General features: G+C 43.3%; 1 protein-coding gene and 1 pseudogene across 2 annotated transcripts in view; both read right to left on the bottom strand.

Annotated features, from left to right (window-relative positions):
- ARHGAP6 (Rho GTPase activating protein 6) overlaps window positions 1–24,615 on the bottom strand; it is a 510,549-nt gene extending 485,934 nt beyond the window's left edge. For both annotated transcript variants that reach the window (XM_043895571.1, XM_043895572.1), the window contains exon 1: window positions 23,476–24,615. In XM_043895571.1, coding sequence (XP_043751506.1) covers window positions 23,476–24,054 — 579 coding nt within the window. In that variant the 5' untranslated portion in view covers window positions 24,055–24,615. The remainder of the gene's footprint in view (window positions 1–23,475) is intronic.
- On the bottom strand, window positions 62–16,069 carry LOC122689387 (annotated as a pseudogene).
- Window positions 24,616–24,999: the final 384 nt, after the last annotated feature.

The following is a 24,999-nucleotide window of genomic DNA, read 5'->3' as shown; positions in this document are numbered from 1 at the left end:
TATGGCCCCCATTCCCAGCCCCCTTGGGGTTCCCAGATGGAAGGGGTAGTTGGTGGCGCCCTCAGGAAGAGTTAGTGAGAAGAGCTGTGGCATCAGTCAACTGCCAAGTCCAGGCCGGTCTGAGGTTCACCTCAAGTTTGTGAGGATGGGGTGAGGAAAGAAGTGCCTGCTGGGGTCCTCAAGTGAGAAGAGATGAGAACAGTGTTGAGAGATGGTTGGACAGTGAGTTGGACAGGACTGAAATTGAAGAAAGAAGTGGGCAGTTGCTGGGGAGCTGGGTTCCAGGACCTCACAGATCATCAAAGAAGCTTTGGGCACAGGCTTCCAGTGTGAGCAGGCTAGAGTGGGGTACAGTGGCCCCAGGGGCCATTCGATTTGAATATCTTTGTCCAGGGGTAAGCTTTAATCTGGGGAAACTGGAACTCTGTGTAGCTGGGATTCATCTCTCAAATCGCTTCCCAGGTTGGTGTTCCCAGCACCTTGATGCTCTCTACCAGCTGGTCCACCCCACTGTCCCCAGGGAAGATGGGCTAGCCTAGGAGGAGCTCAGGCAGTACACAGCCAGCTGACCACACACACAGCGATGAATGAGCTTCCCTGTGGCTCAGCTGGTAAAGAATCTGCCTGCAATGCAGGAGACCTGGGTTCCATCCCTGGGTTGGGAAGATCCCCTGGAGAAGGGAAAGGCTATCCACTCCAGTATTCTGACCTGGAGAATTCCATGGACTGTATAGTCCATGGGAGTTGCAAAGAGTTGGACACAATTGAGTGACTTTCACTTTCAGTGGTTCTGAAGATCAGCTCTGGGGCCCGGTAGTATTGAGAACAGATGTGTGAGACACTGGGCTCCCCTCAGACCAACTGCTTTGCAGTGCCAAAATCACAGAGCTGGAGGACAGGGGTGACAGGATCCACCAGCATGTTCTGGGGCTTGATGTATGGGTGGCATACACCCTGAGCGTGGATGTAGGCCAAGCTCTGGAAGAGCTGGTACATGTATACCTTGACATAAAGAGAGAGAGAAGTTGCTCAGTCTTGTCCGACTCTTTTTGACCCCATGAACTGTAGCCCACCAGGCTCCTCCATCCATGGGATTTTCCAGGCAAGAATACTGGAGTGGGATGCCCTTTCCTTCTCCAGGGGATCTTCCCAACCCAGGGATTGAACCCAGGTCTCCCACATTGTAGGCAGACGCTTTACCATCTGAGCCACCAAGGAAGTTTATACCTTGACATAGATGATAGCAATGGTCAACTTGGCCTTGGTAAAATGGCAGACCATCTGGTACACTGTCTCAGACACATATTCCAGCACCAGATTTAGGTAAAACTCAATCTTTCTTCATGGAAAACATGGGTAAACAGTGACAGACTTAATTTTCTTGGGCTCCAAAATCACTGAGGATGGTGACTGTAGCCAAGAAATTAAAAGATGCTTGTTCCTTGGAAGAAAAGCTATGACAAAGCTAGATAACATATTAAAAAGCAGAGACCACTTTGCCAACAAAGGTCTGTACGGTCAAAGCTATGGATGGCATCACCGATTCAATGGACATGAGTTTGAACAAACTCCGAGAGATGGTGAAGGGCAGGGAAGCCTGGTGTGCTGTAGTCCATGAGGTCACAAAGAGTCAGACATGACTGAGCGACTGAACAACAATGGTTTTCCCAATAGTCATGTACAGATGTGAGAGTTGGACCATAAAGAAGGCTGAGTGACCAAGAACTGATGCTTTCAAACTGTGCTGGTGGAGAAGAGTCCCTTGGGCAGTAAGGAGGTCAAACTAGTCAATCCTAAAGGAAATCAACTCTGAATATTCATTGGAAGGACTGATGCTGAAGCTCCAATACTTTGGTCACCTGTGGTGGAGAGCCAACTCACTGGAAAAGATCTTGAAGCTGGGAAAGACTGAGGGCAGGAGAAGGGCGTGACAGAGGATGAGATCATTGGATGGCATCACTAAATCAATGGACATGAGTTTGAGCAAACTCCAGGAGATAGTGAAGGCCAGGGAAGCCTGGCATGCTTCCATGTAGTCCATGGGGTCACAAAGAGTCGGACATGACTTAGCAACTGAACAACATCTTTCTTCTCCCTTTTGAAATAGAAAAAGCATCTCAGCCTTGCAATATTGCAGTGATCTAGCTTACACATAATCTGCAGCTCTCAGTTCTTGAACCTCTTGTCCTGGAGAAACTTCTTGATGGCCACGAGTTCCCTGGTGTCTGTCAGCCATGCCTGGTACACGACCCCAAATGAGCCACTACCAATCACTTTGATGTCTGTGTAAGCCACTTCCTGGGAGCACTCTGGGCCTTGGCCTAGAGTGGCTACCACTGTGGTCACCTTCCCACTGCCACTGCATTGTGGCAGCCATGTGTCCCTAGGTGTGCCTCAGAAGTGTAGTCACTGCCACTCCGTCAGTGAGTTGTGTAGGCCTGATGCACTCTGGGAAACGGAGTCAAGTCACTCACTTAGTTTATTGGCTGGATGCCTGATCCATTCCTTTTCAAAGCATGTAGTAGGATAACGAGCTCAAGGCAAGAATTCAAAAATATTAGTTGTAACAATTATCATTTTGGGTTTTTTTCCCATTTATTTAACAATTATCATTTTGATAAAGCCAGAGTTCAACACTTAAGATATGCTGAATAGTTTGATGAATGAGTTAAATGGTAAGAATGATTGATAATACTCCAGTAGCTGATATTGATTATCAACTAATGATAACAAAAATTAAATTTCTTCATTTGCCACCTCATGCCTCTAAGCTTTAGAAAGCCTGTTCTAACCCAAGATACTTGTTTGTGTTCCTCTGTGTTTTATTAACATCCAGTCATTTGGAAGGATCTCAATGGAGTATACTGAAAAGTTCTAAGAAAAAGTAGCTTTGCACAATGATACTTTAATAGCCAGTTGGGGGTTAAGGGGTATCACAGCTGCAGTTACTGCCAACTAAAGAATATGTGGAAATTCCCTAAGAGCAGCAGATAAATCAATATAATAACTCTTACCTAAAGAACAACTATATCTTCTGCAATTAGCAGGCAGCTTCTTTACCACTAGGGTGACCTGGGAAATTTGTTTTGTAGATGGGTTCATTTGTGTCATATTTTAGATTCCACATATGATATCACACAGTATTTGTCTTTCTCCTTCTGGCTTGCTTAGTATGGTAATCTCTAGTTGCACCCATGTTGCTGCAAATGGCATTGTTTTGTTCTTTTTGTGGCTGAGAATTTTCCATTATATATTTGTACCATGTCTTCTTTATCCATTCATCCGTTAATGGACATTTAGGTTGTTTCTATGTCTTGGCTATTGTGAATACTTGCCTGGGAAATTCTAGGGGCAGAGGAGCCTGGCAGACTATAGTCCATAGGGTCCCAAAGAGTCATAGGCGACTGAAGCAACTTAGCACATCAAACAGACTCAGACATAAAGGACAGGCTGGTGGTTGCCAATCAGGGGGAGTGAGGTGGGGGGGATGGAGTGGGAGGCTGGGGTTAGCAGATGTAAGCTTTTATATACAGAATGGATAAACAACAAGGTCCTACTGTATAGCATGGAGAACAATATGCAATATCCTGTGATAAACCACCATGAAAAAGAGTATGAAAAAGAATATACAATATATATCTTATGTACATAATTATATATATAACTGAATCACTTTGCTGTATAGCAGAAATTAACACATTGCAAATCAACTGTACTTCAATAAAAATATATTGATTGAAAAAAGAAATAATCCCAGGAATGCAAGGATTCTTCAATATCCGCAAATCAATCAATGTAATACACCACATTAACAAATTTAAAGATAAAAACCATATGATTATCTCAATAGATGCAGAGAAAGCCTTTGACAAAATTCAACACTCATTTATGATTAAAACTCTCCAGAAAGCAGGAATAGAAGGAACATACCTCAACATAATAAAAGCTATATATGACAAACCCACAGCAAGCATCACCCTCAATGGTGAAAAATTGAAAGCATTTCCCCTGAAATCAGGAACAAGACAAGGGTGCCCACTCTCACCACTACTGTTCAACATAGTGTTGGAAGTTTTGGCCACAGCAATCAGAGCAGAAAAAGAAGTAAAAGGAATCCAGATAGGAAAAGAAGAAGTGAAACTCTCACTGTTTGCAGATGACATGATCCTCTATATAGAAAACCCTAAAGACTCTACCAGAAAATTACTAGAACTAATCAACGAATATAGTAAAGTTGCAGGATATAAAATTAACACACAGAAATCCCTTGCATTCCTATATACTAACAATGAAAAAACAGAAAGAGAAATTAAGGAAACAATACCATTCACCATTGCAACAAAAAGAATAAGATACTTAGGAGTATATCTACCTAAAGAAACAAAAGACCTATACATAGAAAACTATAAAACACTGATGAAAGAAATCAAAGAGGACACATACAGATGGAGAAACATACCGTGTTCATGGATTGGAAGAATCAATATTGTCAAAATGGCTATTCTACCCAAAGCAATCTATAGATTCAATGCAATCCCTATCAAGCTACCAACGGTATTTTTCACAGAACTAGACCAAAGAATTTCACAATTTGTATGGAAATACAAAAAACCTCGAATAGCCAAAGTAATCTTGAAAAAGAAGAATGGAACTGGAGGAATCAACCTGCCTGACTTCAGACTCTACTACAAAGCCACAGTCATCAAGACAGTGTGGTACTGGCACAAAGACAGAAATATAGACCAATGGAACAGAATAGAAAGCCCAGAGATAAATCCACAAACCTATGGACACCTTATCTTTGACAAAGGAGGCAAGGATATACAATGGAAAAAAGACAACCTCTTTAACAAGTGGTGCTGGGAAAACTGGTCAACCACTTGCAAAAGAATGAAACTAGAACACTTTCTAACACCATACACAAAAATAAACTCAAAATGGATTAAAGATCTAAATGTAAGACCAGAAACTATAAAACTCCTAGAGGAGAACATAGGCAAAACACTCTCCGACATAAATCACAGCAAGATCCTCTATGACCCACCTCCCAGAATATTGGAAATAAAAGCAAAACTAAACAAATGGGATCTAATGAAACTTAAAAGCTTTTGCGCTACAAAAGAAACTATAAGTAAGGTGAAAAGACAGCCGTCAGATTGGGAGAAAATAATAGCAAATAAAGAAACAGACAAAGGATTAATCTCAAAAATATACAAGCAACTCCTGCAGCTCAATTCCAGAAAAATAAATGACCCAATCAAAAAATGGGCCAGAGAACTAAACAGACATTTCTCCAAAGAAGACATACAGATGGCTAACAAACACATGAAAAGGTGCTCAACATCACTCATTATTAGAGAAATGCAAATCAAAACCACAATGAGGTACCATTACACACCAGTCAGGATGGCTGCTATCCAAAAGTCTACAAGCAATAAATGCTGGAGAGGCTGTGGAGAAAAGGGGACCCTCTTACACTGTTGGTGGGAATGCAAACTAGTACAGCCACTATGGAAAACAGTGTGGAGATTCCTTAAAAAACTGGAAATAGAACTGCCATATGACCCAGCAATCCCACTTCTGGGCATACACACTGAGGAAACCAGATCTGAAAGAGACACGTGCACCCCAGTGTTCATCGCAGCACTGTTTATAATAGCCAGGACATGGAAGCAACCTAGATGCCCATCAGCAGATGAATGGATAAGGAAGCTGTGGTACATATACACCATGGAATTTTACTCAGCCGTCAAAAAGAATTCATTTGAACCAGTCCTAATGAGATGGATGAAACTGGAGCCCCTTATACAGAGTGAAGTAAGCCAGAAAGATAAAGAACATTACAGCATACTAACACATATATATGGAATTTAGAAAGATGGTAACGATAACCCTATATGCAAAACAGAAAAAGAGACACAGAAATACAGAACAGACTTTTGAACTCTGTGGGAGAAGGTGAGGGTGGGATGTTTCAAAAGAACAGCATGTATACTATCTATGGTGAAACAGATCACCAGCCCAGGTGGGATGCATGAGACAAGTGCTCGGGCCTGGTGCACTGGGAAGACCCAGAGGAATCGGGTGGAGAGGGAGATGGGAGGGGGGATCGGGATGGGGAATAAGTGTAAATCTATGGCTGATTCATATCAATGTATGACAAAACCCACTGAAATGTTGTGAAGTAATTAGCCTCCAACTAATAAAAAAATTAAAAAATAAAAAAATAAAAAAAAAAGAAATAAAAATAAAATCATTAATAAAAAAAAGAAAGAAAGAACAACTACCACAGGGTTGGATGTATAGTCTTAACTTCTTTGCCCCAACTCTGCATAAGAAAGGGTGTATTTTGCCATTTACTCGTGGGTATATGTATATGAAAGTTGACAGGAAATAAATAGCACTCTTTTTGATATAATTTTAATTACTGTACACAAATCTTAAAACCTAATATGTAGAGGAAAAACTTCACTGTAACATAGTTGCCTCGGGTACTGCATATTTTCTTAAGACTTTAAAAAGCCAAAAATAGTATTGTTGCCTCTTTTCCTCTGAAAGCATTATAAAATCCATGCTCACTGCCTATAACAGCATTTAGGAATGAAACAGATGGAGTAATAAACAACAGACACAGCTGTATGACACCTCATGGCCCATGGGGCCTAAGTGCATTCACCAACTGATTTCACAACCTCCTGCAAAGAGAATACAGCTGTACTCCCTTTGAAGGTGAAGAAACTGAAACTTGTACCTTGTAAGTAGTGGCTCTGGGATTTGACCCCAGGTTTACACACCTCCAAAGTCTATGATTATACTGTCCTTCAGTTAAATAAGATTGTGGTTGACATTCTACTTGCTGCTCCCCATGAGCCTGTGCTAAAATTTTTTAATTTGGCTAGGACTGTGCTGGGAAGTTAGTTCTGTTCAAGCTCACACTGAAGTTCGTGCTCCTAGTGATTCATCTCTAGTGAACACTCGGTCGTGTGCAAGAGGTTACAAGGTTCAACCAATTCAGGATAGAAACCAATGGAATGACTTCCCTGGCAGTGCAGTGGTTAAGACTTTGCATTCCAGTGCAGAGGGATGTGAGTTTGATCCCTGGTCAGGGAGCTAAGTCCCCTCCTACCTTGCAGCCAAAAAATCAAAACGTAAAACAGAAGCAATATTGTAACAAATTCAGCTATATATGCTGTCTACAAGAGACCCATCTCAAAACAAGGGACACATACAGACCAAAAGTGAAGGGCTGGAAAAAAATATTTCACACAAACGGAGACCAAAAGACTTTTTAAAGAAAGATACCAAACCAATGGAGACATTCTCCATCTCCCCATATTTTAGCTTGAAACAAATCCAAGAAGGCCACAAGTGATTTTTGCTTCTCCCATCAACAGGTGGAATCTATTTCCCTTGCCCTTGAATCTGGGCGGGCCCTGTGACTCATGCTGACCAAATACCATGAGATTACCATGCAGTGAGGAAGCCCTAGCTATCCTCTCGGGGAGAGGGGCCACATGGAGGATCACCAGTGCACCAGACATATAAGTGTAGACATTCTGAACTTTCCAGGCATCCCAGACACCAGCTAAAAGCAGCCAAATGAGTGAGTTCAGCTGATGCCTTGTAGAGCAGAACTGCCCAGCTGAGCTGTGATCATTTAATTCCTGACCCACAGAGTCATGCCACTAAGTTGGGGGATTGTCTGTTATACTGAAATAGATAACAGAAACACAGGTAGATGATTCTGAGAGGCATGGTCCTGCTGGAATCGTGGTCATTCTTTGTCCACAGATGTGAATTTTATGACACAAATTTATAATGGCATTTCATTTTTTCTTCATCATTCCTGCTTCCCGGGATCACCTCCCAAAGAAACTGCATTCACCCAGGTCCTTTCTTTGGTGGAACTCAAAACTAAGACACAGAACTTGTGCCCTTCCCACAATTTTTTTCATGAAGTTTTAAAAGTTTTGATTTTTATGAAAACGATTTATCCATGTTCCAATTATATATGGCAACATCTAACCAATCATTTTTATTTCTAAAGCAAGGTGTTATCATGAACTTAAAGCTGTATGAATAATTACATACAGAATACAATCAGAAAAATTACACTAAAACTCTAAAACTCTGCAGAAGTCATTCCAAATAAAAGAAAAAAAAAATTAATTTTTCTGCCTGGTAAAAAGTTTGCATGTGCTGTGCTGTGCTGTGCTTAGTCACTCAGCCATGTCCGACTTCTTGCGACCCCATGGACTGTAGCCCGCCAGACTCCTCTGTCCATGTGGATTCTCCAGGCAAGAATACTGGAGTGGGTTTCCATACCCTCCTCCAGGGGATCTTCCCAACCCAGGGATCAAACTGGGGTCTCCTGCATTGCCAGCAGATTTTTACCAGCTGAGTTACCAGGGAAGCCTAAAAATATTGCATGGTGGTGGTGGTTTAGTTGCTCAGTCGTGTCCGACTCTTGCAACCCCATGGACTGTAGCCCACCAGGCTCCTCTGTCCAGGGGATTCTCCAGGCAAGAATACTGGAGTGGGTTGCCATTTCCTTCTCCAGGGGATCTTCCCCACCCAGGGATTGAACCTGGGTCTCCTGCCTTGCAGGCAGATTCTTTACTGACTGAGCTACGAGGGAAGCCCAAAATATTGCATAGAAACTTTTAATTAATAACTCAAAAGGAATCTTTGTAAGTATGCTAAGTTAATTTTCTTCTTGACCATTCAACTTTCTTACTCTGAACTCTGAAAGTAAAAGTTCTTACTTTGAACTTTTAAAAAATAACTTTACTTTTTAAAATGATTTTAGATTTCAGTGAACATTTACATAAGTTAGATCTTCCATATCTTTATATAAATTAAAAACGATACCTTATGGAATCAGTAAAATACATTATTTAAACATTTCCTACAAAAGGGATATTTCTAGATGAGGAAAGACAAACTAGACAATGGTGACATATTGACTCTTCTGCATCCAGCTCCCATCCCTCTCCCCTGGGGAAAAATGAAACTCTGAATAATACTGCAAAGAGAAATAAACTATTTCACTTTCTAAAAAAAATCTTGTCACTCTGAATAACCTTTTTCAGTTAAAAGAACCCTGAACAAGAACCTAAATATCTGATCGTTTGCATAGCACTTTTTACTGATCTTCAAAAGGGCAGCTCAGTGGCAAAGTTATTTCCAATTTAATCATAAATTATAAGATTAAAATGTTGTCATTGCAGCAGAGCGACAATATATCTGCTGAGTTCATGACTCTGAGCTTCTGAAGTTAGCCTGGGATTCATATCACACTCCATGACATTCAAGTCTGCTTACTATTTCCATATCACCTTTCACGTTTATTTTATTGGTGTTTTGACAAACACGTTCTGACCACACCATTTTTGACAATATATTTCCATTAGAAGCCAGATTCAACATGCCTCTTTGGGGGCTTGCTGAAAGACCCAGAGCCACCCTCTGTGATACAATATGAAAATTGCACCTGTCTTTGAGTTGTCTTATAAATCATCAAAGGAAGAAATCTGACTCACTGGGTTAGCAGCAAGAACCTAGAGACAGAAAGTTCTAATCCTGGATTTCCTTAAGTTGTTTGCCAGATACCTTCGGGTCAATAGTTTAATTTTCATGTAAATAATTCTTCAATTCTGGTTTGATATATCCATGATTTTTCTCTGTCAAAGAGAAAATATGACCAAACTTTGTGCTGATGCTCAGAATGAAAGCTAACCTATACTTCCTTACTGACAATAATAATACAATATTTGTGATAATCTGTGTGAGAGGAGAGGCAGAATTCATTTGTAGCATGATAAAAGTCCTAGGGAGGCTTGTTTTGAACACAATTCCAGGAAGAATTAACCATGTCTATGATAATCTAAAGGCAGAACTCTGAAGGTCTCCGTTGGGGCAGGGCCAGTGCTGGGCATAAACTGGAGATTTCATAGATAGGATTTAAGCATCACAGGGATGTCTCGACTGGATAGAAAACCTTTAAGGACTCTTCCATCCCAACATTCTGTTTTGTTCACAGAATGCCGAAGTCAGTCTAGAAATGTTAATGGGAGTTATGGTTAGATTTTGAGCAAAAAAAGCATCTGAGTGTAGATGGCATTGTTTCAACTTAGTGATGCTGCCTTGTTACCCTTGGGAAGATGTTGATGAGATTAGCCATAAACAATAGTCAGCTTGAGATCACATGATAGTGGTAGCATGAGGAAGTGAGAACATCATGCTTCAAATGAGAAAGTACACGGCATTTGCCAGCTAGAGAACCAGGACTGAATTGGGAGCTATCCAGTTTCCAACATGCTAAGTATTCTCCAAACAAAAAGTGTCTGATGCAATGAAGTTACTGGGACTAGCGTGTGGGAATGAAGGTTACCCCCTGGCTTGCTGGCATATCTTGTGTTACACCAAATCCACAATGCAAGTCCGGCAAATTCCTGTGTTCCAAGTCACTAGTCCAAATCCCTGGGGTGACAGCCTCCAATGCCTATCATGAAAAGTATACCTTACTTAACAACTTCAAGATAAATTTTCAGTTACCTTCTGCTGTTGTCCAACTCAGTCAGGTCTATTCATTCACTTGATCACCTAAGCCCTCTTTGAGTGCCTTGGTGGAAAAGGTTCCTGGAACACACTGTAGGTGCAGAATAAATATTTTCAACTAATACTCTAATTCAAGCCCTATTTTTGTTGCTTCCTAACTGTGTGACCTGGACACATCTTCCATTTTATGTAACCTTGCTCTACTAACCATCTTTTATTACTTCCTATGTGCTGGGCACTTTCCAAGTAATCAGATCATGAGGTCCTCACAAAAACTCTTTGAGGTAGGCACTTTAATTAACCCCATTTGACAGACGATGAAACTGAAGCAGAAAGATGCTTTGTAATTTGTTCAAGGTCACAGAGCACAGCTGAGATTTGAATCTAGGTGGTGTGGATCAGAGTCCAGCTCTAACCCAGTCACTTCATTTCTTCTCCAACTAAGTCTGGCTGCCTCTTAATTGGAGCCTCAGTGTCCTTATCTGCAAAACGAAGGTGGACTCTATCACCCCACATAGTTGTTGTAATAATAATAATAATAAACTGCTGAGCATTCTACAAACACTATTAATAATTGTTATTTCACTTATTATTATCATCACCTATGCTGGTGGCTCAGTGATAAAGAATCTGCCTGCCAATGCAGGAGATGCGGGTTTAATCCCTGGGTTGGGAAGATCCCCTGGAGAAGGAAATGGCAACCCATCACAGTATTCTTACCCAGGAAATCTTATGAACAGAAGATCCTGGAGGGCTACAATCCACAGGGTCACAAAAAGAGTAGGACATGACTCAGCAACTAAACAACACCAACAATCTGAAGCAAACAACTGAAATAAGTGGGCAAGGAATCAATAGGAAGTTCCATTATAAGCACAATGCTACTTTGCTCAAAAGCCAGAAAATCTGGTGGTCTGGTTCAGGATTTCCATAAACCAAATTATTAACTATAGCAGAAGCCTTGTTAGAATAAACCCAGAGGCAATGTGGCTACTGTCACCTAAGGTTTATCTTTCCCATTCCCCATCCACCTTTGGGTCTCAGCTTGCCTAAGTGTTGCTCAACCCCCAAGAGGTGAAATTATTGGCAATGCAAGCTGAGAACTGATCTGATGCTTATTCACACTTCAGCTTCTGTGCATGCGTGCTCAGTTGCTCAGTCGTGTCCAACTTTTTGCGACCCCACGGACTGTAGCCCACCAGGCTCTTCTGTTCATGGGATTATCCAGGCAAGAATACTGGAGTGGGTTGCCATTTCCTCCTCTAGAGGATTTTCCTGACCTAGGGATCAAATTGGCATCTCCTGCATCTTCTGCATTGGCAGGTATCTTCTTCTACCACTGAGCCACCTGGGAAGCCCTTCAGCTCCTATGGGTAGTAATAATTCACCCGTTTCCACAAGTGTCTAGGTATACCAAAGGAAAACCATGTTATTTATCTTGATCCATGGGGTCACCCAACTCAATTCATTTCCAGTTCAGCCTTCTCCTCTTGGGTCCATCGGCACAAGACTTGTTGGGTAGTTTGTCAATTTGCTTTTAGCTCTAACGACTCCTACAAATCTGTGGCTATTTAATAGCTCTGGTGTGATATGGCCAGGCAATCTGTCAAGATTGTAAGTACATTTTAAAGTCTCTGCCTATTCTGAAAAACAATCTTTTTAATAGCTTCTCTGCACTTGCTTCCAAAGCATACTAATCAGGACACAGAATTTCCACAGTAACCAGTCTCAGAAAATCCCAGGTTGGCTGTTGACTCCTCCATTGAATCTGTTAGAGCTGTTACCACCTCCTTGCTGCATCCTCAAGGACAGCATTTAATACACATTATGCTTGGGTCTGCTACATAACGCTCTTCATTCATGTTTATGTTTTACTGAAAAGATGATGTAGCAACAATAGTGATATATTTTCTCTAAAAGTCATCAACAGTGTTCTTTTTTTAATTGATATTGAAGTTTGCATACCATAAAATTTACCCTTTTAAAATGTACAATTCAGAAGTTTGTAGTCTATTCCCTAGGCTGTGCAAACATCACCTCTATCAAGGTCCAGAATGTTTTCATCCCTCCAAAAAGGAACCAGGTATCCATTAGCAGTCACTTCTCATCACTCCCTACTGCCAGCTTCTGGCAACCATTAACCTATTCTCTATCTCTAGAGATTTGCCTAGTCTAGACATTTCATATGAATAGAATCACACAATATATGGTCCTTTAACTAGCTTTTTTCACTTAGTGTAATGTTTTCAAGGTTTATCCATGTTGTAGCAAGTATTAGTACTCTAGGCCTTCTTATTGCTGAATAATCTTGCATTGCATAAATATACCATGTTTTGTTTGCCCATTCATCTGTTGATAGATATTTGATTGTTTCTACCATTTTGGTCATGATGAGTAATGCTGCTATGAACATTCATTCACTTACAATCTTTGTGTACACATGTATTTTCAGTTCTCTTGAGTAGATACCTAAAGGTAGAATTTCTGGGTAATACGGTCAATGTTTAACTTTTTGAGAAACTGCCAGAGTATTTTCAAAGCTGCTGCACCATTTTACATTCTCACCAGCAGTGTATTAGAGTTTCAATTTCTCCACATCCTTGTCAACACCTGATATTATCTTTTTTATTATAGCCATATATATGACTATATTGCCATATGAATTAGTATATCATTGTGGTTCTGATGTGTATTTCCCTAATAGCCAATGAAAACATCATTCTTTACTAGCTAACACAGTACCTAATTCCATTTCCACATATTCCTTTCCATTTTTGCCACGTTGGAACATAGTTGCAGTTAAAATCTCAGTCTCTTTATCATAAGCAATGGCCCAAAGAGGATGAAGTAAAATTTAGACTAATACATCAAGCCTCAAAGGTGTGTCTCAGGATTTGAAGAATCACTGTCAGAACACAGATTCCCTCAGTCATTGAACAGATTCTGATATGAAACTCTGTCCCCTATGCAGGCTTAAAAAAATTACAATCTAGCTATGGAAAGCTGAGCTCACATTTGTATAAATCATGAATTTGTATTTCTTTGGAGGTGACATCTGGTTAAGTCATAAAGTATGATGGAGTTTTCTCAGATATGGGACCAGGCAATCAAAAGCAGAATGAGGAGAAAAAAAATCCCTGCAGAGACCTTTACATTAAATCATAAAATCCTGAGCTGTATCATGAAGCTCAAGGCCCAGCCAGACTCATGCTTCTCCATCTTCCTACTCCTCTAGGTGCTTCCAGTTGGATTTCTCTAAGTTCTTGAAGCATACTATGACCTTCTTAATTACACACCATTCTATCTTTTCCCTTCTTTTTTGTTTGGCAAAAGCCTGCTTATCTACTGGTTTCAGGTGAGACATCCCAGACCTCCCTAGTACTTGTATCAGCTTCCTATGGCTGCTGTAACAAATTATCACAAATGCCACGGCTTAAAACAACACTTATTTATTCTCTTACAGTTCTGGAGATCAGAAGTCTCACCGGGCTAGGAGAAGGATGTTGGCAGAGCCGCTGTCATTGTGTAGACTCTAGGGACAATCTGTTCCCTTGCCTTTCCCAGCTTGTAGAGGCTGCCGCATTCTTTGGGTCATGGCTTCCCTCTCCATTTTCAAAGCCAGCAGTGTAGCATCTTTGAAATCAACCTGTGTATGTGTCTGTCTGTCTGTCTCTGTCTCTTTCTACATCTGTCTGTCTGTCTCTCTCTGGCTGATTCTGTCCTCATAATCTTCTTCTCTAACTCTGACTTTCCTGTCTCCTTCTTATAAGGATCCTTGTGATTACATTAGACTCACCCAGATAATCCAGTATCATCTCCCCATCTCAAGATACTTAACTTAATCACATCTGCAAAGTCTCTTTTGCCATATAAGGTAACATATCCGTGGGTTCTAGGAATTAGGACATCCTGGGGGTGGGCATTATTGTGTCCACCACAGTCCTGCTGTCATAATGCCATCGCATTCTGAGGAAGTGCAGCAATTTATTTATTGGAAATGATTGCTCTCACAAAGGTGTAAGCACCTTGTAGGGCCATGCCTGTTTACTCCACAAACTTCCAGTGTTTAGGGCCCAGCCGGCACTTGACAAACAATGTAATGACGACCTGGCTAACTGGCTAGTTTGCTTTTGTTGGATGAAAATTCCTAGGGAAAGGGGAGGAGGTCAGCTAAGATTATAGTGTAAAAGGCTTTGAAATGACTGGCTAAGCAGTTTGGATTTCATTCTGTACACACTAAGTCCCAGCAAAGGTTTTTATTCAGGCAGTTAATGTGATTACAATCATTTCTTTGGAATAGAAGGCCCATAAGCCAGATGGGAAGAGGGGAAAACTGAAGGCAGGGTGACCAAGCAGGAGGTCACAGAAAATGAGGACCCAAACTAGGCAGCGGCAATGAGAAGGAACAGCTGGAGAGAGATGTAAGAACTTGGATACATTCCTCTTCAAATCCTTTCGAGCATGGAGCAAATGAGAAATAAACACAACAGGATTTGATAACTTATTGGAGACGACAGGAGGGGAAAAAAAGAAGGGGAAAACTGAAGACATTTCTGGCCTGGTAAAACTAAACTGGCCTAAGAATGGTGACACCAACCAAGAATAAGGAATACGGAAAATGAAGTGTGCTCAGAGAAAAGGGGATTGATTTGTTCCACTTCAGACATGTAGACCAGGAGGAGTCCAATGGGCATCATGAGCAGATGTCTTGCAAGAAATTGGAATAGATGTTAGATGCTCAAGCACACAGAATTATGAGTGTCCCCGAGAGGGATAATGGCTGAAGTCACAAAAGTGAATGAGATCATCAAGGCAGAATGATCTGAAGGAAAAACACAGAACTGTGGGGATGTGTGGATGACAAGTGCAGAAACAGAAGAGCAGGAAGAGACATTACAGACTGAGAATCAGGCAGTGGGGAGGGGAGTGGGACTCTTCTGTGCATCGTGGGGAGGGGAGGAGGAGGCAGTAGTGGAGTAGAGGAGTAGTGGGGGTGGGCAGATCAGTGCTGGCACTTCTGCCCAGAAGTTCAGCCAAATGAGGTCTAAGAAAGTCATGGGATTTGGGCAACTTTGAGGAAATTGTTTCCTTAAGTAATGGGGCTAGAAAAAAAGGACTGCCAGAGTTGTAGATTTTCATGGTTGCTTACTTTTTCCAAAAGTTTTGCAGTTCGTATTGAGAGTCAAGGAGGATTTCAGGGTGGTTCTGCCCTCAACTTGTCTGAGTTTGAACTTAACTCTTTCAATCCCTGTCTTTAACTGGAAAGTAAGGAGGCTGCGACTAGATGCTACCTAAGGTCCTTTCAGAGTCTAAAATATGCTCTTGCCAATTGTCAAATTCCAAAATCCCGGTGAAAGTTCAGTTCAATCTCAGAAGAACTTGTCTTAATATTATCCTCTATTCAAGTTAAAAATTACCTTAGAAAGGAAATGAATTCTAACAGAGAAATAATCCAAGAGAAAGCACACGAAAAGTGAATATTTTCGCAAGTTATAAATTCTTACGGCATTATGCTGATTTCAGACATCAGTTCAGTTCAATTCAGTCTCTCAGTCAGGTCTGACTCTTTGCGACCCCACGGACTGCAGCACGCCAGGCTTCTCTGTCCATCACAAACTCCCAGAGCTTCCCAGACATCACAAACTCATGTCCATTAAGTCGGTGATGCCATTCAACCATCTCATCCTCTGTCGTCCCCTTCTCCTCCTGCCTTCAATCTTTCCCAGCACCAGGGTCTTTTCCAATGAGTCAGTTCTTCCCATCAGGTGGCCAAAGTACTGGAGCTTCAGCTTCAGCATCAGTCCTTCCAATGAATATTCAGGAATGATTTCCCTTAGGATTGACTGGTTGGATCTCCTTGCAGTCCCTTGGATGTGTGTTCCGTGAGTGGTTCTCTTGGAAGGGGGTGGGGGTGGTCCAGATGGTAAGAGAGGCGTGCCTGTTCCCCACCTCTCGGTGGGGGCCAGGTGCTGCCTCGTCCGTGGTTGTCCTCACCACCTGCCATGGGGAACTGACTTTTTGGCGGGGCACATGCCCCATGTCCCCGCCCCATTTGTGGGGGTTGCACGCAGGCGTGGGAGCAATTGTGGTGAGCTGGGGCGTGTGAAGGGGGGCCGTCGGGCTTCTCACGCACGCCCCCCATCCAGAGACCAACAGATTTCAGACATAATTCCTTGTAAAATGCCCTTTGTCAATTTTCTGTCTGAAACTACCTTACTCTAATTACTTCCTCTTTCGACATGGGTGAGCCTCTATTTTTAATCACAATATTCCTCTCTACCCATGTTTTAACTTTTAATACCAGTTTCCATCATTACATATTTACAATTCAATTCTTTCTTACACGTATGTTTAGATACCCCATATTTTTTCCCTATCTTCATTACCTTTTAAAATGGCATTTTTCCCAATTCAAAGCCTTGGTTGACATATAGCAGGAAAGAAGAAGAAATGACAGAGTAAAGCCAGAAACATGAAAGAAAATGGTACCAGAAAGCAAAATTGAGAATTCAGTTTCTTGTATAAAGTAGTACATTATATAGGGTTTCTCAAACTCAGGGCTATGGAAAACTGGAGCAGAAGAATGATTTGTTGTGGCAGTCTGTTCTGTGTAGTGTAGAATGATTAGCAGCATCCCAGGTCTCTACCCATCATGCTGTTAACACACGTTCCCAGCCTCAGCCCTGGCAAACAAAAATGACAATAGGCATTGCCATATAGTCATATATCATAAAGAAGGCTGAGTGCCAAAGAATTGATGCTTTTGAACTGTGGTGCTGGAGAAGAGTCTTGAGAGTCCCTTGGACAGCAAGGAAATCAAACCAGTCCATCCTAAAGGAAATCAGTCCTGAATATTCATTGGAAGGACTGATGCTGGAGCTGAAACTCCAATTCTTTGGCCACCTGACGTGAAGAGCCAACTCACTGGAAAAGACCCAGATGCTGGGAAAGATTAAGGGCAAGAGGAGAAGGGGACAACAAAGGATTAGATGGCTGGATGGCCTCATCGACTCAATGGACATGAGTTTGAGCAAACTCTGAGAGATACTGAAGGCCAGGGAAGCCTAGTGTGCTGCAGTCCATGGGGTCGCAAAGAGTCAGATATGACTGAACATCTGCCAAATACATCCAGGCTGCAAACCTACCCTCTGGTTGAAAACCACTGGTTTACTGAGACCAAACAATTCAATGTAGCTCAATAGTGCAAGAAAACAATTTGGTAAAGTGGAAAAGTAAGAAATACAGAAGTGTTATGTTTCTATGCCAACTCCCATTTATTTGCAGGATGCTTGGCATGCGTGGCCAATGTTCATCACAGCACTGTTTATAATTGCCAGGACATGGAAGCAACCTAGATGCCCATGGAGACAAATGGATAAGGAAGCTGTGGTACATATACACAATGGAATATTACTCAGCCATTAAAAATAATTCATTTGAATCAGTTCTAATGATATGGATGAAACTGGAGCCCATTATACAGAGTGAAGTAAGCCAGAAAGATAAACACCAATACAGTATACTAACGCATACATATGGAATTTAAAAAGATGGTAACGATAACCCAATATGCAAAACAGAAAAAAAGACACAAATGTACAGAACAGACTTTGGGACTCTGTGAGAGAAGGCGAGGGTGGGATGTTCTGAGAGAACAGCATCGAAACAAGTATACTATCAAGGGTGAAACAGATCGCCAGCCCAGGTCGGATGCATGAGACAAGTACTCAGGGCTGGTGCACTGGGAAGACCCAGAGGGATGGGATGGGGAGGGAGGTGGGAGGGGGGATCGGGATGGGGAACACATGTAAATCCATGGCTGATTCATGTCAATGTATGGCAAAAACCACTACAATATTGTAAAGTAATTAGCCTTCAACTAATAAACATAAATGAAAAAAAAAGAAAAGTAAGAAATACAGAAGTGTTATGTTTCTATGCCAACTCCCATTTATTTGCAGGATGCTTGGCATGGTTACTCCATGCCTATCTCCTTTGAGTATCTGTCCTCCTGCTTGTTTCATTCTATTGATGCATGCTCCCCACAAACACTAGAGTGATCTCTCTAAAACACATATTGAATCACCTTACACACCCAAGCTTAAAAATCACCACTTACCCCATTCTCCACCACAGGGTTTCTCAGCCTGGGCACTCTTGACACTGAGTTAACTGAGATCATTCTCTGTTGTGGGTGGTGTCCTGTGCACTGTAGAGTGTTTAGCAGCAGCCCTGGGTTCTTCCCAGCTAGATGCAACTAGCACTTCCCCTCCTAGTAGGCAGAAGAATGTCCCACCAAAGATATCTACGTCCTACTCTCTGGAACTGGTGAATATGTTAGTGTACATGGCAAGTGGGAATTAAGGTTGCAGACAGAATTAAAGGTTGCTAATCAACCGACCTTAAAGCGATGAGATTACCTTGGATTATCCAGGTGAGCCCTATGTAATCGCAAGCATCCTTAAGAGTGCCAGAGGAAGAAATGACTAGAACATGGCTGGCATTAAAGACTGGGGATGGGGACACTTGAAAAGTAAAGGAAACAGACCCTAGAGCTTTCAGAAGGAACATGGCCCTGCCAACACCTTGACTTTAGTCGAAGGGGACCTATTTCAGACTTCTGACCTCTACAAGTATAAGGTAAGAGATTTGTATTGCTCTAACCCATACGTTTGGGGTAATTTGCTATAGCCACAAAATGAAGTTAATACATCACCACCCCCAGTTACGACAACCAAAACTGTCTTCAGACATTGCTAAATGTCCCCTGGGAACAAAGTTGCCTCCAGGTTGAGAACTACTGTTCTTGGAAATGCAGAGTCCAAACTCCTACCCAACCTGTTGAATGCTAGTGTCCAACATACAGTGAGATATAGCCTGTGCTCCGGGCACACCAAACTTCTAACTTCAAAAACACCCTTTCACTTCCCTGCAGATTTGATGCCAAAGGGTGTCTTGGAGGATGGGCAATGTGCTTTGGCCTTTCTGCCATTTTTATCCAAGCCCATAAATAGTTATTATGCCCTGGAGGAGGGTACGGCAACCCACTTCAGTATTCTTACCTGGAGAATCTCCATGGACAGAGGGGCCTGGTGGGCTGCAGTCCACTGGATCACAAACAGTCAGACACAACTGAGTGACTAAGCACAGCACAGCATGCCTCCAAATATGTGTCTCATTTCTTGTTTCATTAGGCTGCTATACTAAAAACCATGTGGTTGCTACATATATTAAACTTCAGATATCTTAACCTCCTCCTCCAAACAAACAATTGCACTTAAGCTCTTCTAAGTCCTTTCTGTTGGAAACTCAGGCATCACCAACACCCCTGTGCCTTTGCAGGTCCACTCCTTTCTGTTTCATCAAGGAATCACTTCCCTTCTTCTTCTGATAAGTGACAATCACCCTTGAAGAACAAGTTCAAGTGTTTTCTGCACAGTGAAGTTTTATAAGACTCCCCAAAGCACTGTGAATCACATTCCCCAGTCCCTCACTGTGCTGACCCTTCTGCACTGCAGCTATTGGTTGAGTCATCCAGGCTCCTCCTTAGACTGTGAGCTCTGTAATGGGTGACGCCGTAATTTAGCCTCTCTTCATTCCTGGTACATAGAGAAATGCTTGTGCTCAAGAAGTTCTTGTGGTGTGAATGAAGAAAAAAAGAATTCATGGATAGAGGCTGGCAAACTCCATGTCAGTTCAGCTCTGATCCAAAATAATTAGAACCCCAGGGTTACAATGAGACCTTACTCCCTTGTTTATGATCAGAGTAAAGGACAGAACCTGGCTGCCAAGAACAAAGCTGAGAAGTGTGCACCAACTGTATCACCATGTACCATTTATCCCTTTGTCTTCTCCCTTTTTCTACTCAATAGATATTCTACCCAGCATGTCCATGATCCAGATTTTGTTAGAGCAATCCTAAAACACATAGTAAGGAAATACTGAGTTGTAGCTGACTTTGTCTAACACTTCCTCGTTTTAAGCCATAAAATTGCCATTTGTAAGCTCTGAATGAGCAGAAGGCATAGAGCTACAGGTATTTAGGGGAGTCTGGGTTGGGAAGATCCCCTGAAGAAGGAAATAGCAACTCCAGTACTCTTGCCTGGAAAATCCCATGGACAGAGGAGCCTGGTAGGCTACAGTCCATGGGGTCGCAAAGAGTCGGACATGACTGAGCGACTTTGCTTTGCTTTACTTTGGGAACAGGAGCCATTGTTTGAACAATTTAGTTTAAAACCAAAGAATCTGTTCAGAGAACTAAATAGAGATGGATGTGATCCATTACTGGCTACATCTGAATGAAGGTGAATTCTCATGTTTGCCCATGGATTCAATGGAAGAGAAACTGAAAATTGAATAAACTATAAGAGATCCATGGAATCTGTAGGCAAGACTCAAGAGGGATCTACATGGTTTCGGAATCAGAAGAAGGCCCCAAAAGGAAAGTTTCTGCCAGCTGAAAGCACTTCTGTGGACAGTCAAGATGGCCGTCCTGTGGGGCTACATTCAACTCACTGGTGTTGGAGTTCTCAACTGGAGCAGTTTTGACCCCCAGAAGACATTCAGCAGTGTCTGCAGACATTTTTCACTGTCACACTGGTGGGAGGGGTGCTATTGGCATCTAGTGGGTAGAGGCCCAGGATGCTGCTGAACATCCTACAATGCACAGGACAGTGTCCAGAGCAAAACTGTCAGTGGTGCAGAGGCAGAGAAACCCCAAGCCAGAGCGACCAGGAGAAGCACAAGAAAGAACCAAGTCTGTACAATCCAAATCTCCTTTCCAGGACCCATAAGTAATCTTGCAAGGTGCTCATATGCTGGACTTTTGACATCATTAGTAAAGATTCTCTTTTAGGACAAAGGACCCAGCTTGCTTACAAGTGAGAAGGACAAGCAGTGCTCAATAGGATGAACTTCCTTGGTTTCTGAGAGGGTTCCAGGGCATTAAACCTTTGAAAGGTAATCCAGGCCATTAAGTTCCAGACCCTGGGGTTAAGTTAGGATATCTGGGACTCAAACAAAATCAGCCTTGGACCTTCATGCCAGGACTCTAACCAATCATTCCACGTTTGCCTCAAGAATAAAGGGATTATACACACACACACACACATGAACATTTTATGAAAAAAATTTTGTTCTTTTGCTAGATGGCTATGTACTTAGTTTTAACCACTGCAAAAGAGGTGAAAGTCATGGTAGGTGAGCCTGCAGACTGCCTGTACACTGCATAGAACAATTTCAAGCCACCCAGTATTGCTGAAGTTCAGATACTTGTCCATTGATGATGAGATTTTAATGGATAAGAAGAAGATTTCTAACCAGTTGTGATCATCCACAGTAGATTGCCTTTTCATCATAATAGTGATAAACAGCATCTGCATACTAAATTCCAAGTACATACAGTTGCAAAGAAAAGCAGAGACATTCTTAATGATACAATTGGTTTAAACGTGAATGTCAGTGATTATTCAATCCAAGAACTTGGCTTGCTTTTTGCATTTCTTTCTCTCTCAACTCCTACAGACTAATCTGCTAATGTGTGTTTCTGATACAGAGTAGGAATCCAGGCTCCTCTAAAGACCAACAGAAATTCAACATTTAGATTCTTAACCCTCTTTCTAATGCTGAGTTCTCTGGTTTGGAGATAATCTCTCCCTCTCCTATTTGACTTTTCTCTCTACTGTCTACCTTCCTCAAGAAAATGGGCAGTACAGTCAATAATGTTTGTTAGTATCTGTAATCCATGCTCCCCACCCAACACAAGCAGTTATTTTTGACACAGTAACTAATATTTTACTAACCTGTGATGCAAATATTTCTGCTAAATACTGCTGATTTTTCTAAGGAGATCTGATAAAATCCAAAATGTCATAATTAGTTGTCTCATGTTAAGAGAGCAAGGTATTCTGTTGGACACTACTTTCCAACTGTTTTTATTGGTTGTGTTTTCTTTCTTTAGTCTAAATCTCCAGCAATTACATGGTGTTGCACTCCATTTCTGTAATTTTAACTGTACTTTAAAATATTTAATTACAATGGATGGAATCTCCCCTTATGGAAACAGACCCAAGGCAAATCTACAGAGTTTGTGAACTGAACAAGAGTTGTTCATTTTTAAAACAACTAGTATTTACTCTCTAAAAGCATGCAGCTTTCCAAGTATGCATCAACCACAGTTTCCTATTACTTCTGTTCTCCATTCTTTTTAACCAGCAAACATTTTTAAAGGTACCAGTAGCTCCCTCTGAGTCCCTTATTTGCTAATGATTCTTGATTCATGTAGCTAGTGAAATAACTACTAGTTGCCCTTAGTGGAATTGGGGCATATTTCCATGATCTCTGATAGCCTTAAGCAGAGATTTTTTTTCTCCAGGATTAAACTAGTACTTAATACCATAGATCTCTGATATTAAACCTTTAGGGAGAAGAAAAGATCAAAACTAGAGAATTCTAGTAGCTACATCCCCAAACACACAGACCTACACACACATACCGATATCATTCTCAAGAATAATGTTCCCGAATTCTCTGTAAAACAACCAAATGGCAGAAATATTTAAAAATATGATTTCCTCCAATCCTGACAAACAGCTTAGAACTAGACCATTTTGAGTTCCAAAAAATATCAATATTGTGTGAAGGGATAAGTGACCCTTTGAAATCACCTGCCGCACAGAGAGCATCTCTTCCCCAGCTCCTACCACTACTCCGAGTGGAGCCAAGGAGTCCTAACAAGACACATGCGGGTGGCCACTAGGGACGTCCCGTTTCCAGACACCATTTCACCAGCCACAGAGGAACAGCTACAGCAGGAAAACCCCTCAGTGGTGCTCTGGCTGTGTAAATGAGAAGTAATTAAAGAACTGCCCAGGTGGCCAGCCTTGGGCCATGAGGACACGCGACACCGGACCCTACCTCGGACTTCCACACGACATAGGGTTGGCCGTGGCTGTCGGGTGGGGACTGGAACTTTCTCTGCTGGAGCCACCTCCTGGGAGAAGCGAAGATGCCGTTGGGGCCTCCCCCGGAAGAGCAGAGGATGGCGCTGCGACCACTGCCCGGCCCGGCTAGGACCGAAGGCAGGTCCCACACCATGCTCTTCTTGAGTCCGCCGCGACCCAGGGGGACCTCATAGTCAAAGTGGAAGCTGCCAGACGGCGACTTCTCCTGCGGGGTGCTGGGTGTGGAGAAGGACGAGCAGAGGGGTCTGGGGGTCGGGAGGCGGTTGGCCCGAGGAGGTGGGCCCCGGGGAGAGAACGCCGAGCGAGGGCTCAGACCCTCGGCCAGGGACAGCGGGGAGCAGAGGCGGCCCCCGCTGGTCCCTCGCGAGCCGCCCTCTGCGCCCGCCTCGCCCCCGTAGCCGCCGATCAGAGCCGGGTCCAGGCTGCGGGTCTGGCGCAGCTTCCTCTTGGAGAAGCCCTTGGCAGAAGCCGCGCTGCCCGAGGCCGGCGAGGAGCAGGAGAAGACACTGTGGAGCAGGCTCTGAGCGGACATCCCGGCGGGGCTGTGCCTGAGGGCCACCCTCTTCCAGCTCTCGGAACTGCTAGTGATTTGGGGCCCAGGAAGCAAGGGGGCTCGGGCGAGGCTGCCAGGCGGCGTCGGCCCGAGGCTCGCCGAGGGCGGTAGAGGGCAGTTCCCGGCTCACGCGCCACCAGCGCGCTCCAAGTGCCCCGGTGGGGGCAGAAGCAGGAGATCCATCACCAGCCTTCTAGGAAAAGGGGTGGGGAGGGAGGACTCCTTCGGTCGCGAGAACCTTCCCGCAGAGCCTAAGTCCTGAAGAGGGTAAGGAAGAAGAGGAGGAAGGTCAGGCGCTCGCTGGGTTCCCAGCTCCGGCGGCCAGCGCCACTCCCCCTTTCCAGCTGAGGCAGGAGACGCCGCGCTCCGGCTCTCTGGCTCTGGACAGCCTCGAAGTCTCCAGCAAGCTCCTCCTTGCGCCCTAAGGACGGTCCCGAGGGCTGAGGAGGAGGCCTCCTGGGCGTGCGCCCAGGGCGCGTCCCTCGCTCTCCGCTCGCCGTGAGAGAGACTTCCTCCCGCGCTGGAGCTGGGCACCCGATCTGCGCCCCGGGCACCGTCGCCGTATCCGGGCCCCTGAAGCTACGCGTCTCGCCACCACTTGGCTGCTGCGCCCACTCCTCTGACTGGCTAGGCGCAAGAGTGTCTCCAAGCTCCAGGCTCCCCTGAGGTGCTAGTTTCTCGCTACAAAGTGGGGACACGAAACGCGCAGCACCCAGGGCCTTCCAAGTGCTGAGCGGCTACGGTGGGAGAGAATTCCTGGCTGCGCTCAGGGAGCTAAGGGGAGAACCCCAGGGTCGGCTGTCCATGACCCGCCGGAGAGGGACTCGTAATAGTCTCAACCCAGCCTTGGGCCCAGGGCTGGAGCGGGGATGTCCCCGCACGCTCGCGCTAGAGGCAGCGCGAAGGGGGCGGCCCGGACGGGTA

This window comes from Cervus elaphus, chromosome X (assembly GCF_910594005.1).
Source record: "Cervus elaphus chromosome X, mCerEla1.1, whole genome shotgun sequence".
Classification (NCBI taxonomy): Eukaryota; Metazoa; Chordata; class Mammalia; order Artiodactyla; family Cervidae; genus Cervus; species Cervus elaphus.
The sequence above is the reverse complement of the archived record's forward strand: the minus strand, read 5'-3'. Positions and strand labels throughout refer to the sequence as shown.